Raw genomic sequence first — 26040 nt, forward strand, 5'->3', positions numbered from 1 at the left:
TGTCTTCAATTCCCTTACATATAGCATAAAATTACAGTTTTAGAAATCTAAAAGTAGTAAGAAGAAAAATCCATCATTTTAAATAAATGAGTCCAGTGCTTTAAATCACTGATGGTGCAGAAATCTGGGAAAGCAAGGCCCCATTATCTACAATTCAAGTATTTATTATCTGACACTGGGCATATCTCTGGTAATTCTAAGACATTTGGCCTGAATGCTGCTCTGGCTGGCTTTTCAAGGCAGAAAAGAGGCTCCATGCTCGTTCATGCGTCGCTTCCTGCTGAGACTACTAATAGGAGGGTTAACTGTTTGGTAATTTGTGTGCCAGGGAAATTTGGGTGAGAGTCAATTTGGCAAATGGACTGAGCCTATAAAACCACTTTGCGTAAGCTAATGAGTAATCATCTTGGGGAATTTTGCCTCTAGTAATCTAATCCCCATTTTGAGCCAGTAACCCAGGGTGGCATGATATTTGGGGTTGGGTTTTTTTTTTTAAATCTTGTGTATCATCTTTTAATACAGTTTCTTTTCTAATTTATTTGAACACTAGAGAGGAAGTGTATATATTTTCAAATGTTTTATAAATACTTAGAAAGCATAATTTCGAGCCCTGAAATAAAAAAGACCTTTTGAGCAGAGCCTTTAAAAGTAAGAAACCAAAATAATAGAAAGGAAATTCAGAGGAGCAGCAGCTCTTTTCACCAGTGAAAAAACTAAAAAATACCTATGTTTTAGATGGCATCTCAGGATAGTTAGGTCAGTTGTATGGCAGTAGATGCCTAAGACAGGATTTTTAGAGCAAGTGAAGCCAATGGTCATTGATTTAGGCAGAACGGGCATTTATTGACTGGCTTATAGAAATATTAACTGGCTTTCAGCATGGCTGGGAAAACCAAAGGAGCAGCTCTCGCTAGCCAGCATCACAGACACATGCTCTCTACAGAGCTAGTCCACAGCAGGTGATGCTTCTGCTGATGAGAGCTGGATGCTGCAGCTTAACCTCTGCCCAGCTGACACCAGACAGCATCACTGTCATCACCACTTGGGATCCTGAGAAGTGCTTCCCCTGGACTTGCTTCTTTGCGTCACTGACTTCCTGTTGGTGGAAGTGCAGGGCAGGTGTGTGTGATTAGCCCAGCATAGGCCACACGTGCTCTCCCTAGCTACAGGGAAGGCCAGGAAAGCAATTATTGGAAATGTTCAGCTTCTGCAGGGGAGAATCATAAGGTGGAAGATTCTTCTAACATAGGAAGGCATTTCCAGTGCTAGACAACTGAAGAAATGACAAATGGGTCAGAAAAGAACACATTATTTGCTTTGTTTACTTTATCTCATATGCCCTTTTCTTCCTATTATGAATAATTGTACTTTATTTTGCCATTTGTATTCAGTGCTACCTCATTACACAATAGTTACCTCGTCACATATATAAATATATTTTAATTTTAAACTGCTTTCTAGATTTTCATTCAATAGTAACATGGTAGAGAATCATCTATAGTAACATTTTTAGGAAGAGTATTTAGGACATTTTGTACATGAATAGCTTATTTTAGCTCATTTCTGATTCTTTTTTATAAAATTCATTGTTACATTTCAGAATGCATTTTGATTCCCCAGGAGCATTTCAGAACGATTATTAAGGCTCTGAGCAGAGATTTCGAGGAGAGGGTAGTTTGCCTGATCCTAAATGAGGCAAATCCCTGCTCCCAGGGCTTGCTTTCCCCCTCTTGAAACTCTCGATTAAGGGGAAAGGGCAGACGAGAACTGCAGAGCCCAAACTGCTGACTGGTACCTAGAGCCCCTGTGAGATTAAAAAAAGGGAAGAAAACGAAAAAGATCTTTTAATATATGCTATTGTTTTATATTTGTTTACCAGGATTGAGCAAGTGGGCTGGGGTGACCAGTTAGAGAAGAGGATGAAGATGCAATGAGTGTTAAAAGATTTGGGGAAGCAATAAGGAATATAGTCAGGTATCATGAGAGTATTTCATGGTGTGACAAACATGCACCCTGCTCTCTCATTTTGTAAGTGACCATAATTGCTTTCCTGTTTTCCACTTCGAATTAGAACTAATTGCCTTTCCACTGCTGCTATGCTCCCACCTACATAGTTTTCCCTTTCATTCTGTAAAAACATGTGTTTGGTGCCTCTTCATTCATGGCTCCCAGTCTGGGTGCTATTCTTGGAGCAACCACCCACTTCCTCACTACCAGTGAAGCTGTGTTAGTTCCACACAGTCCTCTGCTTTTTGCAAAAGGGTTCAGTGATACTGCTCTGTACAAAATTTCCCTCAGCCCCTACTTGAAATTGGACAATAATATAACAATGTCAACTGGAACTCAGTAGTTTATGTATGGTGGTTCCCTTTTAACTTAGTATGTGGGCCTGCTATATGATCATCTCTTTAAAATTTTTATGAGATCCTAAAATCAAATAAATGGAGTTTATGGAATTTTGTATCCTTAGTAGTTTCTAATGTGGTTCCCTATACAAAATAGGCAGTTCAATAGATATTTTTTTCTCCAAAGGTTGTTTAAAACGTTGCTTGCTTGCATAGTGTATGAACAAACTAATACTCAAATTTAAATAAGTTCACATTTACTACTAATATGCTAACCTGAACAATCCTTAAAATTTGCTATTGAAAATATTAAAATGAAGCTACTTTATTGATGATAGGAAAAGTCAGTGCGGGAGAGAATCAAAGACTCTTGACCAGCAGAAAAATATTTATTATACACACTGGTGGTTTGAGAAACTTACGGGGCTCATACTACTTAGTAATATTATTACTAAATAATATGGCTACATCTAAAAACATCTTTCGAACATCAAAAAACCAGAATTATTCCAATATTAATCCACCATATTAAAATATCAAAAGTTATGTGTCATCGATATTTACTTTTTTATTTTTAAATAGTGAAAGGTAGGTTCTTCTTCAGTGCCATTTGGTACCTCTTTCTTTGAGAATCCTGTCGGTTCTCTTTTCCTCACTGCAGTAGTCCTCTCTGGCTTCCTGCGGTATAATACTTTAAGTCTGTAAGTCTCCTGGTGCATTCTCCTCTACCACCTGATTCTCACCCCTCTCTTCAGTTGTCTCTTGATGGGTTTCAGACATACCTTTTAGGATGAGTCAAAACTTCCTTAATGCATAAGGAAGTCATTCTTCCTTGGTCCTCCTTATTTTTATTTTTCAACTTTATTTTGAGGTTTTTAAAAGAGATTCTTTCTCATATTCAAATGACTACCATATCTATTTCTTATGTATTGTACTTTTCCTCCAGTATAATGTAGCTTACTTATCATTTTCCCATCCCTTCTCCCTTTCTCTCTCTCTCTCTCTCTTCACACACACACACACACACACACACACACACACTTTTTTTCTGAACCATTGGAGGATAGATTGGAGATATAGTTAGTGCTTTTTTACTCCTAAGTGTTTAGATGTATATTTCCTAAGAACAGGGACCATCTCTTATATAATCACCATACAGTTAACAAAATCAGAAAATGTATCATTGATACAGTGTTTTGTCTAATTCACATTAATTTTCCACCAGTTGTCTCAATGATGGTCTTTCTAGCAATTCTTTTTCTAATTCTAGATCATGCATTGCATTTGTTTGTCGTGTCTGTTTAGTTCCCTTAAGCTGTAACAGTTTCTCAACTTTGCTTTGATGTTTCTGAAGAGCACAAACTAGGTATTTTGTAAAATATTGTTTAATTTGAGTTTGTCTGATGTTTCTTAATGATCAGTTTATGCATTTTTGGTTGGAATACCATGGAAATGATGCTGTGTTCTTCATAGTGCATCATGTGAATCAAAAGACATATATGATGTTGGTTTTTCCCAAACCAAGTCACGTGGTGTTAACATTGACCTCTCAGTTAAGGTGGTCTCTGACAGGTTCTCCACGTTTATTATTGTTCCTTTTGTAATCAGTAAGTAATTGGTGAGGAAATACTTTAAGATTCTTTAAATATCCTCTTATTTATTAAATGTTCACTAGTTCAGTTTTAGAATCCATTGACTATTTTCCAACCCCATTGTTCCTTCTACATTTATTTTTGGCATTCTGCTCTAAGGAACAGCTTTTCTTTCTCCCACATCTATTTGTTTATTATTTATATCAGTGTAGAGTCATGGATTCTTATTCAGTGGATTAGAAACTTAGCATCACTATCTGTTTCAATGCTCAAAATTGTCCCTGATTTGACCAGTAGGAGCCCTTTTAGGTAGGCTCCTTTTGATATCTCTCCACCTTTCTTTGAGCACTTCCTTATTTTCTTATAGCAAGTACTCCAGGTTCATCTTATATTTTTCCTATCCCAATCCTTGCAATTATCTATTTCTTCCAAGAGCACTAGTTTCCTTTTTAATAAAAATGGTATTTAGAAACAAATCTAGAGCTAGGACTTATATATATTTATCATATTCATATATACACACATACATATATCTATATTTTATTTGTCTGTCTCTCTATATCAAACTATGAGTTCATACTCATATTGACACCACTGATTCTAATTCAAATTCATAGGGTACATTCCAGTCCTTTCTCTATTTACAACTCCTTTCTCCAACAGTGAGAAACTTGGCTCCCATTGTACTTCGATATATTCACTCATTTACTCAAGTATAGAACACACAGAGTATCGGAAATGTTAATCCACACCAGTGTAAAAATCTAACATGCAAATCTGGAATTCAATTTTTTTTACATAGCAATTTTAAGGAAAAATCTACGTGATGTGAAATTCACATATCTTAAGTGTACAAACTGATGTGTTTTGAAAATGCATACACCTATGTAATCTGCAGCCATATCAAGAGAGAGAATATCCCCTAAGTCAGGCAATCACTGAACACTATTCTGATTTTTTTCATCATGGAGTAGGCTTGCCTGTACTAACTTCAGGTAGATGATGACTATAATTTTATAGTAAGACTTAGATGTGGGAACTGTAGGTTTTTCAATTTTTGTTTTTGTTTTGTTTTGTTTCTGGTGACTGCCCAAGGGTATGGGGATCAGAACCCTTGACCTAGGTGTTGTCAGCACCATTTTCTCCCAAGTGAGCTAACCAGCCAGCCCCCAGCTTTGTTTTTCTTTATCAAAATTTTTTTTCCTATTCTAGATCCTTCATATTTCCAAATTATAATCAGAGTGTTGGTTTCTCCAGAAGTTTGCAGGGATTGAAATATCATTGAATCTGTAGACCAATTTTGTGAGAATTGACATCCTAACAAAACTGAGTCTTCCCCCCAAGATCATAGTATGTTTGTCCATTAATTTGGGTCTTTAAGTTCTCTAAGCAACATTGTGTTGTTTTCAGTGTAGTGGTCTTATATATCTTTTAAGTTGCTTTTATTCCTAAGTATTTATTTTTTGATGCTACTGTAAATCACATTATTTTTAAAAATTTCTTCCAAATATTGTTACTATACAGGTACTCAATTGATTTTTGTATGTTGACATTGTATCTTGTGATCTTGCTAAATTCCCTACTGGTTTTAGCAGTTATTTAGTATATTATGTATGACTTTATAGGTAAACAAACATGTTATCTGTAAATAAAGCACATTTTACTTCTTTTCCAAATTGCCTGCCTGCGTTCCTTTTTCTTCTTAGTTTCTTTCTTTTTTTTCCTATCCTTGCAATGACTAGAACTTCTAATACAATGTTGAATAGAAGTAGTGAGAACGGACTTCATTCTTCTTTTGTCTTTTAGGGAGAAAATATTTTGTGTTTTACCATTCAGTGTGAAGTTTCATTCTGTTCTTACATTGTGAAAGATTTTTTATCATGAATGGGTTTTGAATTTTGTAAAATGATTTTTCTGCATCTGTAGACATAATCATGGGTTTTTTCCTTTATTCTTTTAATATGAATTACACAGATTGATTTTCAAATATTAAACCAATTTGGATTCTTGAGGTAAATCTCCCTTGGTCACCTTCTTATTACTCTTTATGTATTGCTGATTTGGGTTTGACTCCATTAAGCTGTAAGGAGTTTTGTGTCTGTGTTCAAGAGGGATTTTTTTTTTTTTCTGTAAATTAGAAAAAATTTTGTTTTTTGTATGAAGATAATTCTCAGTTTATAAAAAGAAAAGTGGTTCCTCCTCTATTTTCTGAGAGAGTATGTTTAAATTTGGTATTTATTTCTTTAATGTTTGGTAGAATTAACCAGGAAAGCCTCATAAGCTGGTTTTCTTTGGGGGAAGTTTTTAATTGTAAATTTAATTTCTTTAGAAAATATAAAGCCATTCCAATTTTCTGTGTCATTTTATATAACTTCTAAAAGTTGCGTGTTTCAGAGGAATTTGATTTTTTTCAGATTTGTTGAATTTATTGACACAAAGTTGTTCATTATTATTCCTTTAATATTTGTTCATTCTGTAGTGATATCCTCTCTTTATTCCTGTTATTTGAAATTTGTGTTTTTCTCTATTTCTTCATCTGGTTTTCTAGACTTTTAACAATATTATTAATCTTTTAGTTGAGAAACAACTTTTGGCTTTGTTAATTTCTCTGTCATTTGTCTAGTCTAGTTCATTGATTTCTTTGGTTTTTCTTTCATTCTACTTACTTTAGATTTACTTTGCTTGTTTTTTCCTAACTTCTTAAGGTGAGACTTGAATTATTGATCTGAGGCACCTCTTCTAATGTAATCGTTTAAAGCCAAAAATTTCTCTGTTCTCTGCTTTAGCTGCCTTTAGATGCTCAGCTTCCACAGCATCCCACAAATTTTGGTATGTTGTGTTTTCATTTTCATTCAGCCCAAAATGTATTCAAATTTCCTTGTGATTTCCCTTAAACCTTTGTACTGTTTAAAAGTATGTTTTATTTTTGAATTTTGGGGTGTTCTTAATATCTTATGATTTATTTCTAATTTAATTCTGTTGTAGTCAGAGAACATATTCTGTAAGATTTTTACCCTTTTCTTGATAGTTTTTAATAGCTCAGCAAGTGCATCTGAAAAGACTACACCTGTAGTTTTGTTTGAGGTGTTTTGCTCCATAAGTATCAATGGCCAGGTGGTTTTTTATGGTGTTATTCAGAGCTACTATATTCTTGCTGTTTTTTTAATCTAGAATTTTTTTGAGAAAAGATTGTTATTATTATAGATTTATCTATTTCCCCTTTGTGTCTGTCAGTTTTTACCTCATTTATTTTGGAAATAATTCAGCCGTCATTTATGTTGTAGTTTCTCTGTATGTAATGTATCTTTATTTCTCTGACTGCTTTCAAGATTATTTTTCTTATCTTTTGTTTTCAGCAATTTTACTATGATGTGCATAGGTGTAACATTTTTTATATTTATTTAACTTTGGGGTTGATGAGCTTCTTGGATTTGTAAATTTGTCTTTTTACCAGATTTGTAAACTTTGGGGCCATTTTTTCTTCCAAGATATTGTTCTTCCTATTCTTTCTTCTCCTCTTGGAACTCCACTTACATGGAATTTAGACCACTTTATATTATCCTAGAGATGACTGAGAGCTGCTGTTCATTTTTTAAATCATTTTTTTCTATGCTTTCCAAATGGGATACTTTCTTTTGCTCTATATTCAAATTTACTGTCTGCTCTCAAATCTTCTGTTAAGCCCATTCAGTGACCTTTTTTCATTTTAGATATTTTACTTTTAATTTCTAGATTTTCTATTTGACTCTTTTTTAAACAAATTAATTGTATATATTTGTAGGGTACAGTGTGTTATTTCAATGCTTGCATATATTGTACAATGTTTCACTTAGTGTAGATAGCATATTCATCACCTAAACATTTATCTTTGTGGTGATTATGGTCAAGATTCTCTTTTCTAGCATTTTAGAAATATATACAATATGACATTATTAGCTGTAGTCAACCCAGAACACCAGAACTTGATTTTTTTTTATAGTTTCCATTTCTCTGACAAGATTCCCTTTCTGTTTATTCATTGTGACCATATTTTATTTCAGAATGGCTGCTTTAAGGTCCTTGTGTGTTAATTCCAATATAGATCATCTTAGGCCCAGTTTCTATTGACTACTTCTCTATAGACTATGGATCACTTTTTTTGTTTCTTAATTTCATTGCATGCCTAGTAATTATTATCGTGTCCTAAACATTAAGAATGCTGTGGTGCACAGTCTGGATTCTGTTATCTTCTGAAGAATTGTATTTTGTTCTAGTAAACAGTTAATGTGATTTGATTAATAGTCTAAACTGTCTTCTTGCAGTTGACAATCACTGAAATCTTTGCTCAGTTCTCTCAGCCGTTCAGCAGCTACCTTCTGTCATTCATTCTGTCTAGGGTTTGCCCCATGAATGTGTAATTCAAGAATCAACCAAGGATGCTGGATGATTGCATCCTCTGACTGCTCAAACCAATATAACTGGTGCTTTGTGCTTAAGCTTCAGCTGCAGGGCTACCAGGATAGGGAATTGCCCCCCAGTTGAAAACCTGCATAAGGGCAGTCTCACCCAGTGCCATTGGCTCCTTTCTGATAGAAGAGTTTATTCCTCTCTCATTTCTACCGTTTTTATTGCTGTCACAAGCCTTCAGATCATTATTTTATATTTTTGGAAGGGTTTATAATTACCATCTGCAGAAGCATTAGTCTAATAAAAGTTAATTCTCCGTTACTGGCAGTGCAACTTTCTTTGATATTCTTTATAATTGTTGAATTATAACCCCTAACTTATTTTTTTTTTTTAATTTTATTTTGTCGATATACATTGTAGCTGATTAATGCTCCCCATCACCAAAACCTCCCTCCCTTCTCCCTCCCCCCCTCCCCCCCAACCATGTCCTTTCTGTTTGTTTGTTGTATCAACTTCAAATAATTGTGGTTGTTATATCTTCTTCCCCCCCCCCCCGGTTTGTGTGTGTATGTGTGTATGTGTGTGTGTGAATTTATATATTAATTTTTAGCTCCCTCCAATAAGTGAGAACATGTGGTATTTCTCTTTCTGTGCCTGACTTGTTTCACTTAATATAATTCTCTCAAGGTCCATCCATGTTGTTGCAAATGGCAGTATTTCATTCGTTTTTATAGCTGAGTAGTATTCCATTGTGTAGATGTACCACATTTTCCGTATCCACTCATCCGATGATGGGCATTTGGGCTGGTTCCAACTCTTGGCTATTGTAAAGAGTGCTGCGATGAACATTGGGGAACAGGTATACCTTCGACTTGATGATTTCCATTCCTCTGGGTATATTCCCAACAGTGGGATGGCTGGGTCGTATGGTAGATCTATTTGCAATTGTTTAAGGAACCTCCATACCATTTTCCATAGAGGCTGCACCATTTTGCAGCCCCACCAACAATGTATGAGAGTTCCTTTTTCTCCGCAGCCTCGCCAGCATTTATCGTTCATAGTCTTTTGGATTTTAGCCATCCTAACTGGGGTTAGATGGTATCTCAATGTGGTTTTGATTTGCATTTCCCGGATGCTGAGTGATGTTGAGCATTTTTTCATATGTCTGTTGGCCATTTGGATATCTTCCTTAGAGAAATGCCTACTTAGCTCTTTTGCCCATTTTTTAATTGGGTTGCTTGTTTTCTTCTTGTAAAGTTGTTTGAGTTCCTTATATATTCTGGATATTAATCCTTTGTCAGATGTATATTTTGCAAATATTTTCTCCCACTCTGTTGGTTGTCTTTTAACTCTTTTAATTGTTTCTTTTGCTGTGCAGAAGCTTTTTAGTTTGATATAATCCCATTTGTTTATTTTTCCTTTGGTTGCCCGTGCTTTTGGGGTCGTATTCATGAAGTCTGTGCCCAGTCCTATTTCCTGAAGTGTTTCTCCTATGTTTTCTTTAAGAAGTTTTATTGTCTCAGGATGTATATTTAAATCCTTAATCCATTTTGAGTTGATTTTAGTATACGGTGAGAGGTATGGATCTAGTTTCATTCTCCTGCATATCGATATCCAGTTATCCCAGCACCACTTGCTGAAGAGGCAGTCCCTTCCCCAGTGAATAGGCTTGGTGCCTTTGTCAAAGATCAGATGGCAGTAAGTGTGTGGGTTGATTTCTGGATTCTCTATTCTATTCCATTGGTCAGTGTGTCTGTTTTTATGCCAGTATCATACTGTTTTGGTTATTATAGCTTTGTAGTATAGCTTAAAGTCAGGTAGTGTTATGCCTCCAGCTTTATTTTTTTTGCTGAGCATTGCTTTGGCGATTCGTGGTCTTTTATTGTTCCATATAAATGTCTGAATAGTTTTTTCCATTTCTGAGAAAAATGTCTTTGGAATTTTGATGGGGATTGCATTGAATTTGTATATCACTTTGGGTAGTATGGACATTTTGACTATGTTGATTCTTCCAATCCAAGAGCATGGAATATCTTTCCATCTTCTTGTATCCTCTCTAATTTCTCTCAGCAGTGGTTTGTAGTTCTCATTATAGAGATTTTTCACCTCCTTGGTTAACTCAATTCCTAAGTATTTTATTTTTTTGGTGGCTATTGTAAATGGGCAGGCTTTCTTGATTTCTCCTTCTGCATGTTCACTCTTGGAGAAAAGAAATGCTACTGATTTTTGTGTGTTGATTTTGTATCCTGCTACTGTGCTGAAATCATTTATCAATTCCAACAGTTTTTTTGTAGAGGTTTTAGGCTGTTTGATATATAGGATCATGTCATCTGCAAACAGGGACAGTTTGACTTCATCTTTTCCAGTCTGGATGCCCTTTATTTCCTTCTCTTCTCTGATTGCTCTGGCTAGTACTTCCAACACTATGTTGAATAGGAGTGGTGAGAGTGGGCATCCTTGTCTAGTGCCTGTTCTTAAAGGAAAAGCTTTCAGCTTTTCCCCATTCAGGATGATATTGGCAGTGGGTTTGTCATATATGGCTTTAATTATGTTGAGATACTTTCCCTCTATACCTAACTTATAGAGGGTCTTTGTCATGAATGAGTGCTGAACTTTATCAAATGCTTTTTCAGCATCTATAGAGATGATCATATGGTCCTTGTGTTTGAGTTTATTAATATGGTGTATCACATTTATTGATTTGCGTATGTTGAACCAACCTTGCATCCCTGGGATGAATCCCACTTGATCGTGATGAATAATTTTTCGTATGTGTTGCTGTATTCTGTTTGCTAGTATTTTAGTGAGGATTTTTGCATCTATATTCATCAAGGATATCGGCCTGTAGTTTTCATTTTTGGTTATATCTTTACCTGGTTTTGGTATCAGGATGATGTTTGCTTCATAGAATGAGTTTGGGAGATTTGCGTCCATTTCAATCTTTTGGAATAGTTTGTAAAGAATCGGTGTCAATTCCTCTTTGAATGTTTGGTAGAATTCTGCTGTGAATCCATCTGGTCCTGGGCTTTTCTTTGTTGGGAGCCTTCTGATAACAGCTTCAATCTCCTTTATTGTTATTGGTCTGTTCAAATTTTCTACGTCTTCACGGTTCAGTTTTGGGAGCTTGTGTGTGTCCAGAAATTTATCCATTTCCTCCAGATTTTCAAATTTGTTGGCGTATAGTTGTTTATAGTAGTCTCGAATGATTCCTTGTATTTCAGATGAATCAGTTGTAATATGGCCTTTTTCATTTCTAATTTTTGTTATTTGAGTCTTCTCTCTTCTTTTTTTTGTTAGCCATGCTAATGGTTTGTCAATTTTATTTATCTTTTCAAAAAACCAACTTTTTGATGCATTGATCTTTTGAATTGTTTTTTGGTTTTCAATTTCATTCAGTTCTGCTCTGATCTTAATGATTTCTTTCCGTCTGCTAACTTTAGGATTGGATTGTTCTTGTTTTTCTAGTTCTTTAAGGTGAAGTGTTAGGTTGTTCACTTGCCATCTTTCCATTCTTCTGAAGTGAGCATTTAATGCAATAAATTTTCCCCTCAATACTGCTTTTGCAGTATCCCACAGGTTTTGGTATGATGTATCATTGTTTTCATTAGTTTCAATAAACTTTTTGATTTCCTGCTTGATTTCTTCTTGGACCCATACGTCATTAAGTAGAATGCTGTTTAATTTCCATGTGTTTGTATAGTTTCCAGAGTTTTGTTTGTTAGTAATTTCTAGTTTTAATCCATTGTGGTCTGAGAAGATACATGGGATAATTCCAATTTTTTTGAATTTATTGAGACTTGATTTGTGACCTAATATGTGATCTATCCTGGAGAATGATCCATGTGCTGATGAGAAGAATGAATATTCTGAGGTTGTTGGGTGGAATGTTCTGTAGATATCTGCCAATTCCAATTGGTCTAGAGTCTTGTTTAGATCTTGTGTTTCTCTACTGATTCTTTGCCTAGATGATCTGTCTAATATTGACAGTGGAGTGTTCAGGTCCCCTGCTATTATGGTATTAGTGTCTATTTCCTTCTTTAGGTCTAATAGAGTTTGTTTTATAAATCTGGCTGCTCCAACATTGGGTGCGTACATATTTATGATTGTTATGTCTTCTTGATGGATCAGTCCTTTTATCATTAAGTAGTGTCCCTCATTGTCTCTTTTTATGGTTTTTAGTTTAAAGTCTATTTTGTCAGATATAAGAATAGCCACTCCAGCTCGTTTTTCTTTTCTGTTTGCATGGTAAATCTTTTTCCATCCTTTCACTCTTAGTCTGTGTGAATCTTTATGGGTGAGGTGGGTCTCTTGTAGGCAGCATATAGTTGGGTCCTGCTTTTTGATCCAGTCAGCCAGTCTGTGTCTTTTAATTGGGGAATTTAAGCCTTTAACATTAAGAGTTGTTATTGACAGGTGTTGATTTATTCCTAGCATTTTATTGGTTGTTTGGTTGTCTTAGGTGTCTTTTGTTCCTTGCTTTCTGATTTACTGTTTGGTTTCTTTGTTTGTTGGTTCCTTAGGTTGTAGATAGTGTTTTTCTTAGCTTGTTTTCTCTTCATGAATGCCATTTTTATTGTACTAGCGGGTTTAGATTTTTCTTAGGTTTTTATGGCAGTGGTAGTTATTTTTCAGGAACCAAACCCAGTACTCCCTTGAGGATTTCTTGTAAGGGTGGTCTTGTGGTAGTGAACTCCCGCAGTTTTTGTTTGTCTGAGAAATATACTATTTGCCCCTCATTTCGGAAGGATAGCCTTGCAGGGTAGAGTATTCTTGGCTGGCAATCTTTGTCTTTTAGTATTTTGAAAATATCATCCCATTCCTTTCTAGCTTTTAGGGTTTGTGATGAAAAGTCTGATGTTAACCTGATTGGGGCTCCCTTATAGGTGATTTGACGCTTCTCTCTTGCAGCTTTTAAGATTCTCTGTTTGTCTCTGAGTTTTGCCAATTTGACTATGACATGTCTTGGAGAAGGCCTTTTTGGGTTGAATATGTTTGGAGATCTTTGAGCTTCCTGGATCTGAAGATCTGTGATTTTTCCTATACCTGGGAAGTTTTCTGCCACTATTTTGTTGAATATGTTTTCAATGGAATCTCCATTTTCCTCCCCTTCTGGAATACCCATGACTTGGATATTTGAGCGCTTGAGGTTGTCTGATATCTCTCTCAGATTTTCTTCCATGTCCTTGATTCTTTTTTCTTTCTTTTTGTCTGCTTGTGTTATTTCAAACAGCCCATCTTCAAGTTCAGAGGTTCTCTCTTCAACTTCGACAAGCCTGCTGGTTAAACTCTCCGTTGTGTTTTTTATTTCGCTGAATAACTTCTTCAGTTCAGCAAGTTCTGCTACATTTTTTTTCAGGACATTGATTTCCTTGTACATTTCCTCTTTCAGATCCTGTATACTTTTCCTCATTTCATCATGATGTCTAGCTGAGTTTTCTTGTATCTCATTCAGTTTCCTTAGAATTATCACTCGAAATTCCTTGTCAGTTATTTCAAGGGCTTCTTGTTCTATAGGATCTAGAGTATGAGATTTATTAACTTTTGGTGGTGTACTTTCTTGATTTTTTGTATTTCTGGTGTCTTTTTTTTGGTGTTTGTTCATTGTGGCAGGGGGTTTCACAGTCCACCGGTTTAAGACTAATGACTAACTAGGATGTTGCTGTGGTTGCCAATTTGGTATGGCTCCCGCCGTGACTGCTCAGTTGGCCTCTAGTGTCTTGTGTGTGTGGTTGCCTCGGGTCTTGGGCTTCTCCGGGGAGCCACCTTTCTGGTCAGCTTGTACTCTGCTGGGCTGGTGGATCACGTACCACAAGGTGTGTGATCTCTGTTGAGCTTTCACTTTCTGTACAGGACTTCTCCCCGTTCCGTGTGCTCTGGCCCAGGCTGTTAGATCATGCAGTGGCGACCCCACCGGGTGTGTGGTTTCTGTCGAGTCTCCGCCTCCCTGGCCACACGTCTTCCCCCTCTGTGCACACTGTGCTGGGCTGGGGCGTGTCTTCTGCACCCCTCGTCTATCAGCTGGGCCTTCAAGACCCTGCTCAGCACCGCCTCGCCCAGGAAGTCTACCAGGTTTCTGCTAGGCACAGACGACCGGTCTCTCTGGGTGCCTTTGTAGCACTTTGTAGATCTTTCTCGGGTCTTGTTCACCTTTGTATCCCCCCGGTATAAACCGAGTCTAGCACCCGCCTGCAGCCTGCTCTCTGGCAGGTTCAAGCGGACCTGGGAACTCTCCTACCACACTATTCCCAACCAGAAATTCGTTAGGCTTTTTTCCAAACTGGTGGTCGCAGAGATGGTATCTGCCTCCCAGTAACAGGAAGTTTACCGGGGCCGGAGTCCAGGGTGTGGTGGAGTGACAGTCAGCCCGCCTGTACTTCCTAGCCCTCCCAAAACTGGTCGGGACGCCCCACACCCCCAGCCCTGCCAGAGAACCGCGGGGGGAGTGGGAGAGGAGGTCGGCCCGCAGGGTCCGGAAAGCCCCGCGCCAGGCCAAGCAAATGGGCTCAGTGATGGCCGAGCAGGGCGGAGCTGCCCGCACCTGGGAAAATGGAGGCAGCACCGTGGCAGTGAGTGGCCTGGTGGTGCAGGCGGGAGCCGCGTGGGCATCCACCCCCCGAACAGAGCTGTGCCAGGGATCACTCACAGTGCTGTGCCAGGTCGGGCGCTCGCTCTGTCTCTGGTTTGTTGCCTTCCGTGTTCTCGGCGCTGCCGCCTGGGGCTGTTCAGTCGCGGCGCGGCTCGGGCGCTCCCAGGAATCTTCTTTAATGCCGGCCTGAAACCTCGAATCCTGAATAGGGCAGCTGGCCGCCTTCAGTGTGGCCCCAGCCTCCGGGATCCTGGCTGCATCCACAGCAGCCCTGGCGCCGTGTTCCCTATTTCAAGACTCACTTTTGCAGCTAAGAATCAGTTCTTTTCCTGCTCCACACTTCAAAGCTGTTGCCTGTAAATGAGGCAGCCTCTCCTGCCCGGGGCAAAGTGGCGTTGAGCCCCCACGACCGGCCAGCAGCAGCAGTCCTCCCTTAAGAGATGGCCAGAGGAAGGTCCACAAGTTTCCCGGCTGCCTGAGGCCCAGTGGCCACCTTTTCCACCTCAGCTACTCCGCGCCAGCCGCCGCAGCCGCCGCCATCTTGAAACTCAGAAATCCATAACCCCTAACTTATAAAAACATCCATTTGTATATTTAATGTGGTCTGTTCTCTAGTTCCTTGTTTGCCTTGAAATGTGTTTTCAGAAGGAAAAACACTGTGCAAAGTCACACTTTTTTTTTTTTTTTTTGGACCAGTAAGGGGATCACAACCCACGGCACGGTGTGGCCCACACCACGCTCAGCAAGTGAGCGCACCAGCCATCCCTATATGGGATCCGAACCCGCGGCCTCGGCGCTACCAGCACCGCACTCTCCCAAGTGAGCCATGGGGCCGGCCCCAAAGTCACACATTTTTAAGTAACACAACTAGCTATTATATCATGTATTGAAAACTTAACATTTTTTAGTGCCAGGCACTATGCTACACACTGTACAAGAAATGTCTCATTTAATACTATAAAGCAATTACTATTATTGCTCTATTGTACAAATAAGGAAATAGTACAGAATCTAGCTTTAGAGAGAGAACTTACCAAGGTCACACAGCTAATAAGTGTGGGATCAGAACTTAGTGCTACATCTCTTAGTGTCTTAAGCATAAAAACTTTGGGCTATAATGGTCAAGGACTTTTTTTTAATATAAAAAAGTATTTTTAAAGTGTGGGAGTATATTTATCTACTGATTGGAAGAAGCTTGTAGAGAGGCAGATGTTTAGTATTTATAAAGAGCAGTGTGATAACTGATGGAGCAAGTTCCAGAGGTGACAGGAAAGAATGAAGTTAATTGTTGAAGGCAAGTCTGAAGTTGAACAGATGGAAACCTTTTTCCCTTAGATTGAAGGGAAGGACATATGAATTGGTGTGGCTGTAATAAATCTTAATGGAGGAGACAGAAATGTAGAGGGAGAATGAGTGAGTTTGAATTTCCTTGATAAAGGAGTCTGTGAAGGTAAACTGAGAGTCCAGTGATTGATCATTAGGTGAAGTTTTGGGGAAAGTGGCAGAGGTTTGAAATATCCCCTGTAATAAATGGTAGAAGCAGCTAAACAGAGTTAGGTAGGGTGATGTTTGGGGCTCAGAGCTCAATTGAGTTTGGAGCCATGTGTTTGTAGGTACATGAGTTGTGAAGTTTCCTCTGTGCTCTGCTCTCTGGTAGGTTTAAAAATGACATGAATTAGTCTGAGATAGGATTTATAAGGCACGAGTGGTAGAAGGACAAAGATACAAAAGAATTATGGATGCTTTTATAGTAGTATAGATTTCTGTATAAATATCTGAGATCAGTTGTATTGATTTTCAGTTGGAACTGTTTCTTCAATTTGATTCTGAAGTGTAAGATGAAAGTTATTTCAAAAATGAAGTATGATGATCCATAGTGAAGAAATACCATGGGCAAGATATGTGACATGGTGAGAAAAACTTGAGACAAATAGCACCCTGAGTAACTGCCATGATTCTGATGCTAATTAGCCAGACGACATCAGGGAAGTCACTAAGTTGGCCTCTACTTAGTTGTTTTGTAAAATGATGGTAGCTCTTAAAATTCTACAGCACATCTTTTTTCTACCTTTTGAGGTAAATTATGAAACTTGTAGTTTAAATACAAGGTGAAAATTGACCTAGTTTGTGTGGGGTTTTTTTGTTGTTGTTGTTGTTGTTTTACATTGCCATAAGAATGTTTTTTTGTTGGAGTTAATATAAAATGCATTTTAAATTTTCTCGGTAGTTTTAATTTTGTCTATGCCTTCTAGCAGCAGTCTATCATTTGGTGCACATTACAAGAGTTAAATGTGCTTTAGCCAATAATAAGTCAAATTTTCTGTGAGGCACCCAAGTGAATATAATATAAATATAAATATATGATAGCACTGTTGTTTCCCAAATCTTACCTAATCTACTTATGAAGTGACCCCCAAAATTCCATACAGTAGACTAGAGCATATGTGTAACTGTTCATGAGAAATGATCTATATTCCAGATCACCTATTTATGGGATCCATCCAGTGCTATTCAGCAACTGCTCTTCAAAGCAGGAAGCATCCAGGGTAAATAGTAAATAATGTCTCTGACCTCTAGTTGGACAGCGAGCCATTTTCTCCTCTTGGTTCCATGACTGTATGACTGTGAATGGGAATGGAGGAGTGTATTTTCCTAGCGGGTAAGGAACAGGAGCACATGCCCTCAACTGAGGGATCGTGAGAGCATCTCCTCCCTCCGTTATTGTTGACTAAAATCTGACTTAAATAGGTACTAACTCTCTCGGGAGTGCATTTGTGTTCAACATCTAGAGGAAAAAAAAGTCCTCTCCATATCTTTAATCAGGTAGGTCTACTTTAACCTTTATGAGCCATGAAGCCCTCTATGTACCCCTGGTAGAATGTTTCCACCCCTGGTAGATCAGGCATGTGAGCTGACCTAGCTCCTGCGTCCCAGCTCGGAGTGTGTCCTTTGTCCTTCAGGAGCCCCTCGTGACAGATGTTCCCCTGGAGAGAAGTGAGAAGCCTGTTAGAACATGTTAGAATAGTGCAGCTGTAAGGTTGCCCTTGTACCCAGAAAGTACCATCGGTGTTTGGAAGTTTGTTGTTTCTGTGGAACTACATTAATTTCATTAATTCATTCAACCAATAATTTATTAAACACCACTGTGTTCCAGCCACTGTTCTAGGTCTTGAGGACACAGCCACAAACAAGACAGACAGTCCCTGCCCTCATAAAGTCCCATTCCAGTGGGGGCAGGTAGGTGCTAGACAAAGGGTGATGCGTTCATGGATGGCAGGGACTGTTATTTTCCACGGGGTGGTGAGGGAAGGCCTCACTTCAGCAGAGCCCTGGAGGACATGAAGGAGCCAGCCTCTTGTGCTGTTGGGTACTTTGGTGCATATTAGAAAACCCCATCTGCAGAGATAAAGGTTTTTAAAAGTTTCCTCTCTAGGTCAAACAAGTAGAGAAATGTTTCTTCTCTGGTAAGCACCAATCCTAGGGGCCTATGGCTCGGTGAATAGACAGCTTTTTTGTGAAGGGAAAAGGTACCTCTCCCTGCATGCTTGAGCAGATGGAATGGTGAGGACAGCAGGAACACTACGTGAAGGTGTGTGGGTGGAATCCAAGGCAGAGAGAACAGAAAGCAAGGTCAAAGACACTGAGCTCGGACCCTGTTCAAGAATGTGCGGCAAACAGGAAGGCCAAGTCCATGGGAATCAAGTGAGCAAATGGGATCGAAGTAGCAGACAGGCTTTGGGTTCACTGACACTGATTACAGTTCCAATAAGACATATTTTTAGCTCTGCATAGTTTTCAAAGAACTTTCATATATGACTTTATATGACTTTGACAACAACCCATCATAAGAAGCTCAGAGAAGTTACATTATTTAGCTAAGTAATCCAATTATCGAATATAAAGGCTTAGCATTTAACCAAAGTCCTTTGTTTTCAGCACTTTTTATGATTCTGTACCTCAAAGATTAGTTAGTAATTTTAAGGTATTAAACCTCTTTATTTTTAATATCCCCAGTTCCCTCACAAGGCTCTATTTTTATAAAAACAGACCTTTCTGAACTCTGCTGTGATTTGAAGCATCCGATTATTGTTCTCTTTTTTCATAGTTAACTTTAATAGATCTAAAAGATTGTCTATTGTTGTAACTTAGATGTTTTTCATAAAACCATTTACATCTATTTTCTCATTTTCATAGGTCTTTAAAATATTATCTTTCTTCTCACAACACATTTTGAAAAGATGACATTTTTTGCTGACCCTTACCATGTAATTGTTAGAAAATTAATGAAAATCTCTCGAAAAAAGCACTTCTTCGGTGGAAAGAATGTTCTGTAGATTAATGAGGGCTTTCCTGTGAATTTTTTCCAGCTGGAAATGGAGAAGCTTCAGCTACAAACCCTCGAACAAGAGCACAAGAAGCTGGCTGCCCGCCTCGAGGAGGAGCGTGGCAAGAACAAGCTGGTGGTCCTGATGCTTGTGAAGGAGTGTAAACAGCTCTCGGGCAAAGTCATAGAGGAGGCCCAGAAGCTAGAGGAAGCCATGGCCAAGCTGGAAGAGGAAAAGAAGAAGACAAATGAATTAGAAGAGGAACTCTCTGCAGAGAAACGCAGAAGCACAGAAATGGAAGCTCAGATGGAAAAACAGCTCTCAGAGTTCGATACCGAACGGGAGCAGCTTCGTGCCAAGCTGAACCGCGAAGAAGCGCACACCACTGACCTCAAAGAGGAGATAGACAAGATGAAGAAAATGATCGAGCAGCTGAAAAGGGGAAATGACAGTAAGCCAAGCCTCTCTCTCCCACGGAAGACAAAAGATAGGCGTTTGGTTTCTATATCTGTGGGGACAGAAGGACCTGTGACAAGGTCTGTTGCTTGCCAGACAGACCTAGTGACAGACAGCACTGACCATGTGAAGAAGTTGCCTTTGACTGTGCCTGTAAAGCCTTCCACAGGGAGCCCCCTAGTCTCTGCAAATGCAAAAGGGAATGTGTGCACCAATGCCACCTTGCTCAGGCCAGGTGTTGATAGGCAGGCTTCCCATTGTGACTTGATTGGCTCCTCTCTACCCACTCTCCCACCTCCAAGTGCAAGCAAAATTGAAGAAAATGGACCGAGCCCTGGCTCAATACCAGACCTAACAAGTAGCGTACCCCCACTTCCCAATAACACTGGTCCTCCCATTGCTCAAGCCCCAGGCACAGCTCCCCAGAACCACTCACAGGCTCCGCCTGTACACAGTTTACATTCACCATGTGCCAACACGTCTTTGCATCCAGGTCTAAACCCACGAATCCAAGCAGCTAGATTTAGATTTCAGGGCAATGCTAATGACCCGGACCAAAATGGAAATACTACCCAAAGTCCTCCATCAAGAGATGTCTCTCCTACAAGTCGTGACAACCTAGTGGCCAAACAGCTTGCTCGGAATACTGTGACCCAAGCACTGTCAAGATTTACAAGCCCTCAAGCGAGTGCAGCCCCAAGGCCCGGAGCCCCCCCTATGGGGGACGTTGGCACCTACTCTCCCATTGGTCGCACCAGTTTAAAGACTCCCAGTATAGCACGAGTTGACAGAGGAAATCCTCCTCCTATCCCTCCAAAAAAGCCAGGGCTCTCCCAAACTCCTTCTCCACCACATCCCCAACTCAAGGTTATCATGGATAGCAGCAGGGCCTCAAACACAGGGGCCAAGGTTGATAACAAAACTGTGGCTTCGCCTCCTTCCAGTTTGCCCCAAGGGAACAGGGTCATAAATGAGGAGAACCTCCCTAAATCATCCTCCCCTCAGCTGCCACCAAAACCATCCATAGATTTAACTGTGGCACCTGCAGGCTGTGCAGTTTCAGCCCTGGCCACGTCTCAGGTGGGTGCCTGGCCTGCTGAAACCCCTGGATCGAACCAACCTGCATGTTCAGACAGTTCCCTTGTCATTCCTACCACCATTGCCTTTCGCTCTTCCATAAACCCTGTTAGTGCCTCATCCCGTAGACCAGGTGCCTCAGACAGCCTCCTGGTAACAGCATCAGGTAAAGGGATTGAAATATTATACCCTTTTTTAAGAATGTGGCCTGTCCTCTCATGTGCCTCAATTTCCTTCACATTGCCTTGAAACTTTTTTTTATTTTTTAATTTGTTCCTTTTTTTTTTCTATTTCTTTCCTCTCTTTTTTTGTGTTTTTCTTTAAAGGCCCCAGGGTATGGTGATTCATCTTGCTGTATGAATTGCGGTTTTGTTATGCTGAGTGCTTTTTTTCTTTTAAAATAACCTGAAAATTGTGGTTTGAAGCACATGGAGACCATTAATTTAGACAGGCTGTAACATTTCCATGGGAGAAAAGAGTATTCCTTCTCATTAAACATTTATCTCACAAGACCTCAATATAAACAGGCATCGTCAGTCTCTGTCCATTCCTAGAGGACATAAAAAAAATCCTTTAAAGTTATTATTAACACTACCCTGGATTATCAAACCGATTAGATTTCTTCTGTAATTGGTATAATCTGGGTTTTAATATCAGTTTGATGTTAAGGGTTTTTTTTTTTAACCCTCAGAGATGAAGTTTGAATATTTATAAATCTCTGCTCTAATTTCCAAAGCTGTTTACCCTCTTGAGAGCTTTCTTCTTCCAACACTTGAGCACAGTTGGATAGCATAGCATAAGGGCTGTACTGGAGAAGGTTTTCATTGCAGATGTGGCTTATGAACTCATTGGGACTCTTGAACAAAGAAGAACTGGACTTTCCCTCTCTGTTGCACAGTTGGTAGAGGAAGCCTTGCTTTTGATTGACATGACTGGATTAGTTCTTCATTGAGCACTTTGTGGATCTAAAATAATGTTACCATGTCGGAGTTCTGTTTGGAGATGTCTCTCCTACCAGGGGATCTTAGTGGATAGCAAGCAGAGACAGTTGTTTCTGTGGGAGGGAACTTTAAAAATTAAAAGAAGGTTGAATAGTGTTATATTTAAAACTTACAGGGGAGAGTGGGCATGAGAAAAACAGGTAGCGCTATACATGCTAATCATCAGGTAATGAGAGCAGTACACCAGGATTTATTTATTCAATCATAAACTGTCTCCTTGAAATTAAGCTGTTTGTGAGACTATATCTTATTTTGAGGGGCAAAATTGGGTATTGGAAACAGCATGGACTTGGAAGTTAGTCAGCTCTGCATTGGAATCTAGGCTCTGCCATTTACAATTGTGTTTTTGACAATTTTTTCTTAAACTGAGCAAGTTTTCTCTTCCTTAATATGGAGCTTTGCTATTTATATGGGTGAGAGTGGATGTTAGGAGGATCAGATACTATACGAGCATGGCATCAAGCTTAGAACAGCATGAGCAAGCAATAACTAGAGGTGTTGTCGCTGCTTCAATGATATTGGTGCTCAAAGCATTTTTGAGAATTTGTTTTAGAATTGACTTCGGTATTATATTGTGATGTGTTTGCAAGCATTCAGCACTCCATATTTTTGATCCAAAATCATATTACTAAGCTGGACAGCCCTTCTCATTGGCCTAAAATAATGTTAGCTGTTTGTGACAAATTAAACCCACCCTCGGAAAAGGAATATTTGCTACCATTCAGGAGAATCACAGAATGTACCGTAAGATCTTTAGGCAGTTACACAAGTTCCAACAATGTTTGGAGCTGTGGCAGTGCTATTGACATAAATGCATAGACTGTGAAGTAGAAAACGCTTCCTAGGAACATATATAAGTTTTGTCAGTTTTTTAAAAATACAAAGCCATCTTTGCTTTGATACCTTGAGGCTTTGCCAGTTGTTTTCTTGGTCATCACTGTGGTCCAGGGTCCAGCCACAAATGCCCTTTGGTTTCAGCAGAGAAGTTTTAAAATCAGGATCCATGACTGAGAAGCATAACTTGTCAGCAGGATTTTAAGTTAACTTTTAAAGATGAAGAATTCCTAATCTGCTATATATTTACCAGAATGACCTTCATAGGATCCAGTGGAACTTTAGATAAAGGAGCCATAATTCCTCTGAAAAATGTCCTTTGCTTAGGTCTGGAGAGCAAAAGAGAACATGGTGAACCAAAGCAACAACATCCACTAAAGATTCATGAAACTGGTTCCTCATTCTCTATTCTCCAATTTTTGCAATTTGGCCAACGTATTCTCAGAAGTACAGGGTTACCATTGGTGGAATAACAAATTTCTGTGTCATTTGATTATAAGATGTGGTTTATTAGGGGAGAGTGGAGGCACTGGAGATCTTTAGTATTCAAGAAATGTTGACTGAGCACCTCATCTGTTCAGGGAATGGAAATGTTATTACACTTACATAATGGGGGTGTATAACTGTGTAACTCAACTGTGGATGTAGGTCAGCCTGAACTCTCCAACTGAGATATAGGATTTCAATTCTGTTTTCTATTTAGATTGTCCTATTTTTGTCACATTCCCATTGCAAGTAGGAAGCACCAGAGCTCCCTCCATCCTGCTTTTTAACCTGTCCGTGCCTGGGTGAGCTTGTGCTTCTCCAGGTCATAAGCCCACTGAAAGTTATCAACCTTATAAAAAGCCACTAAATGCCCTCGTGGTTGCTAAGGACAGGACATGGGGACACAGCACATCTGCCAGATATGTCTGGCAGATGTCTGTCCCAAGTTCAGTGATCAAACAAGCACTGAACTGAATGTACGAAGTCAGGATTATTCCATTTCTGCTTCTTTGTAAGTATCACCCTAGAAAGCATGTTCTCTCTGAGCCATTAGCTTTTCCATTTAAAAATGAAAGCATTGAAACAAAAAAATATTTTCAAACAAAAAATAATATTCAAAATAATTTTGCCTGATGAATTTTCAAACAATAGTTCATTACCTCTCCTTCTTTGGGAAACTGCTAGATCCCATGATCTTTCAAACTCTAAAATCCTGATTTTCCATGTCACCTTCAATGACAAACAATTATGGCTGAGTTAAAGCACCAAGGAGAATTGGGATGACAGAAGTTACTATTTTGATGAATTGCATTATAAATTACCCTAATACTATTGGCAACATTTACTGCCAAATGTTAAATTTTTAAATAATGCTTTAACTTCTAAGTGAATTAGAATTTCTTGTTCCTGCCAAACTTGTCAAATGAACACATTTCAATTGTTAGATGAACAGAAGCCCAGCCCAGAAATTGCTCCAGGCAACTGAGTTTCCATGCCCCTGGAAATTATTTTTCTGTTTTGTTTTGTTTTGTTTTTAATGCATTTTATTTGATTTGGTTCAGACTTTTTCCCTTCAACCTATATTTAAAAAATTACTCTCCATGTATGATTGGCTTAAAGGCTACATCAGAAAATAAGAATGATCTGGGCTGTGACATTAACCCTCTCCACCCTCTGAAGCTGATGCCGGAAGCTGTTGGCAACTCCTCTTCCCTCTGTCATTGCATGTTCAGTCTGTTCCCTTCCTCGTGGCATGTTGTGCAAGATGTCACCTGTACTAATGTTTGCATGTGACACTGAAAGCTGAATGACCTTTTCCTAACATCATTAGAGTAGCTATGTGAATACAGGCCTGTTCAGTTATTACTTAACCATTACTTAACCAGGTAACAAAATAGTACCATTTCTATCATTGTTGGGAATTTCAGGTGAATAGTAGTCTGGCAGTGAAGTTTTGTTTGTTTCCATATTTATAGCAGGATTTATTAAAGTGACTTAAGCTTGTCTGTGCTAGAGAAAACTGGAAATGATAGTGAGGATATAAAATGTATTTAAAATTTTAAAATACTTGGTATTTATAAAGCATTTTTCTTTTGTTAACATTTTAAAAGTATATTAATTACAGTCCCCTAAGAAAATAAGGAAATTGATGTATCTTCTCCTGCTGTTCTGTATAACAGGAAGAGAACTGCAAGGCTCTTGAGTGGTCTAAAGATTAAGAAAAAATTTGAATAAAACATTTTATCTTTCAGATAACAATATTAAAAATGGAGTTTCCCAGGAAATTATATTCATCATTCAATATTTTTACACAAAGCAGTTGAAAAATATATTGAAACTATCCTCCCAAAGCCTAGAATTCTGGTGAAAAAAGAAAAATGAAAATAAAACCCAAAAGAATAGCAAACTGCTTAATATACATGTGTTGGTATTCATAATAGAATATCAATAACCAAGAGCCCTTGGATGAGATCTAGAGAGAGAGAGAATGAGAGAATGAGAGAAAGAAATTGGCTGAGCGTGAGCTGCATCCCCTCCTGTTCCGCAGAGGACGATAGTGCGATGCCTTCATATTGCCTGTGTTTGCTATGCAGTCAAGGTTTCATACCTTGGTATTTATAATTTCTGTTTATCCTCTATTTCTAATAAGTACTGATTTAATTTTTGTGGGCCTGTTTTTTTGTTTGTTTGTTTTTAAGAAAATACAAAAGGTAAAATGTACCAGAGAGGAGCCTTCTTGTAAGTATGAAGTAAAAATACTACTTTTGTAAGAAGAGCTAATGAATATTAGTGGGAAAATATCATAAAGTTTAGATAAACATTGAATTTCATGAGGCTTTTGGTTTTGTATGTCACTGCAATCCTAATAGGATAAAAACAATAAATTATTCATGGACCCAAATAATTGATTATAAAGATGTAATATCCAGTTTTTAATAAGCACTGTAGGTTCATTTGTATAAATGGCTTTGATTTGTTTTGTAAATAATTTTTAAAATACTGAGAAATTTTTTCATATGCACCATTTTAATATTTATTAAAGGAATTTAAGACCAATAATGTAGGATTCAGTCATAAGAATTGAGAGTCACGTACATAGTAATATAACACCCACATACCTAGAACATTGTCCTGATACTGCTGTGCAGGGAATATAAAACATTCATCTATTGTATTTTACTAAAGAGAATGATTCCATAAATATATGTAGAAAGTGTGTCCTCAGGAATTCTCTGTGTGTATATATATATATACAACGTCGTTATTTGAAGGTACTGGGGCTCTATATGGAGAAAAGTAAAATGACTTGTTTTGAAAGTTCACTGTATGTAAGCCTTAAATGCACAGATACTATATATCACATTAAATAAACATTTTTACTTTACTGTTTTTACAGCCTTTTGATCAAGGAAGAATTCAGAAAATTTTCCATGCTATATGCAGCCGACTTCA

General features: G+C 38.4%; 1 protein-coding gene across 2 annotated transcripts in view; it reads left to right on the forward strand.

Moving 5' to 3' along the window:
- CTTNBP2 (cortactin binding protein 2) overlaps positions 1-26040 on the forward strand; it is a 176696-nt gene that overhangs the window by 82867 nt on the left and 67789 nt on the right. Inside the window, exon 4 of one of the 2 annotated variants that reach the window (XM_063098875.1) lies at positions 19277-20933. In XM_063098875.1, coding sequence (XP_062954945.1) covers positions 19277-20933 — 1657 coding nt within the window. Of the gene's footprint in view, positions 1-19276; positions 20934-26040 lie in introns of those variants that run through there. The other variant, XM_063098874.1, reaches the window with a different exon arrangement.

Source organism: Cynocephalus volans, chromosome 6, assembly GCF_027409185.1.
Source record: "Cynocephalus volans isolate mCynVol1 chromosome 6, mCynVol1.pri, whole genome shotgun sequence".
NCBI lineage: Eukaryota > Metazoa > Chordata > Mammalia > Dermoptera > Cynocephalidae > Cynocephalus > Cynocephalus volans.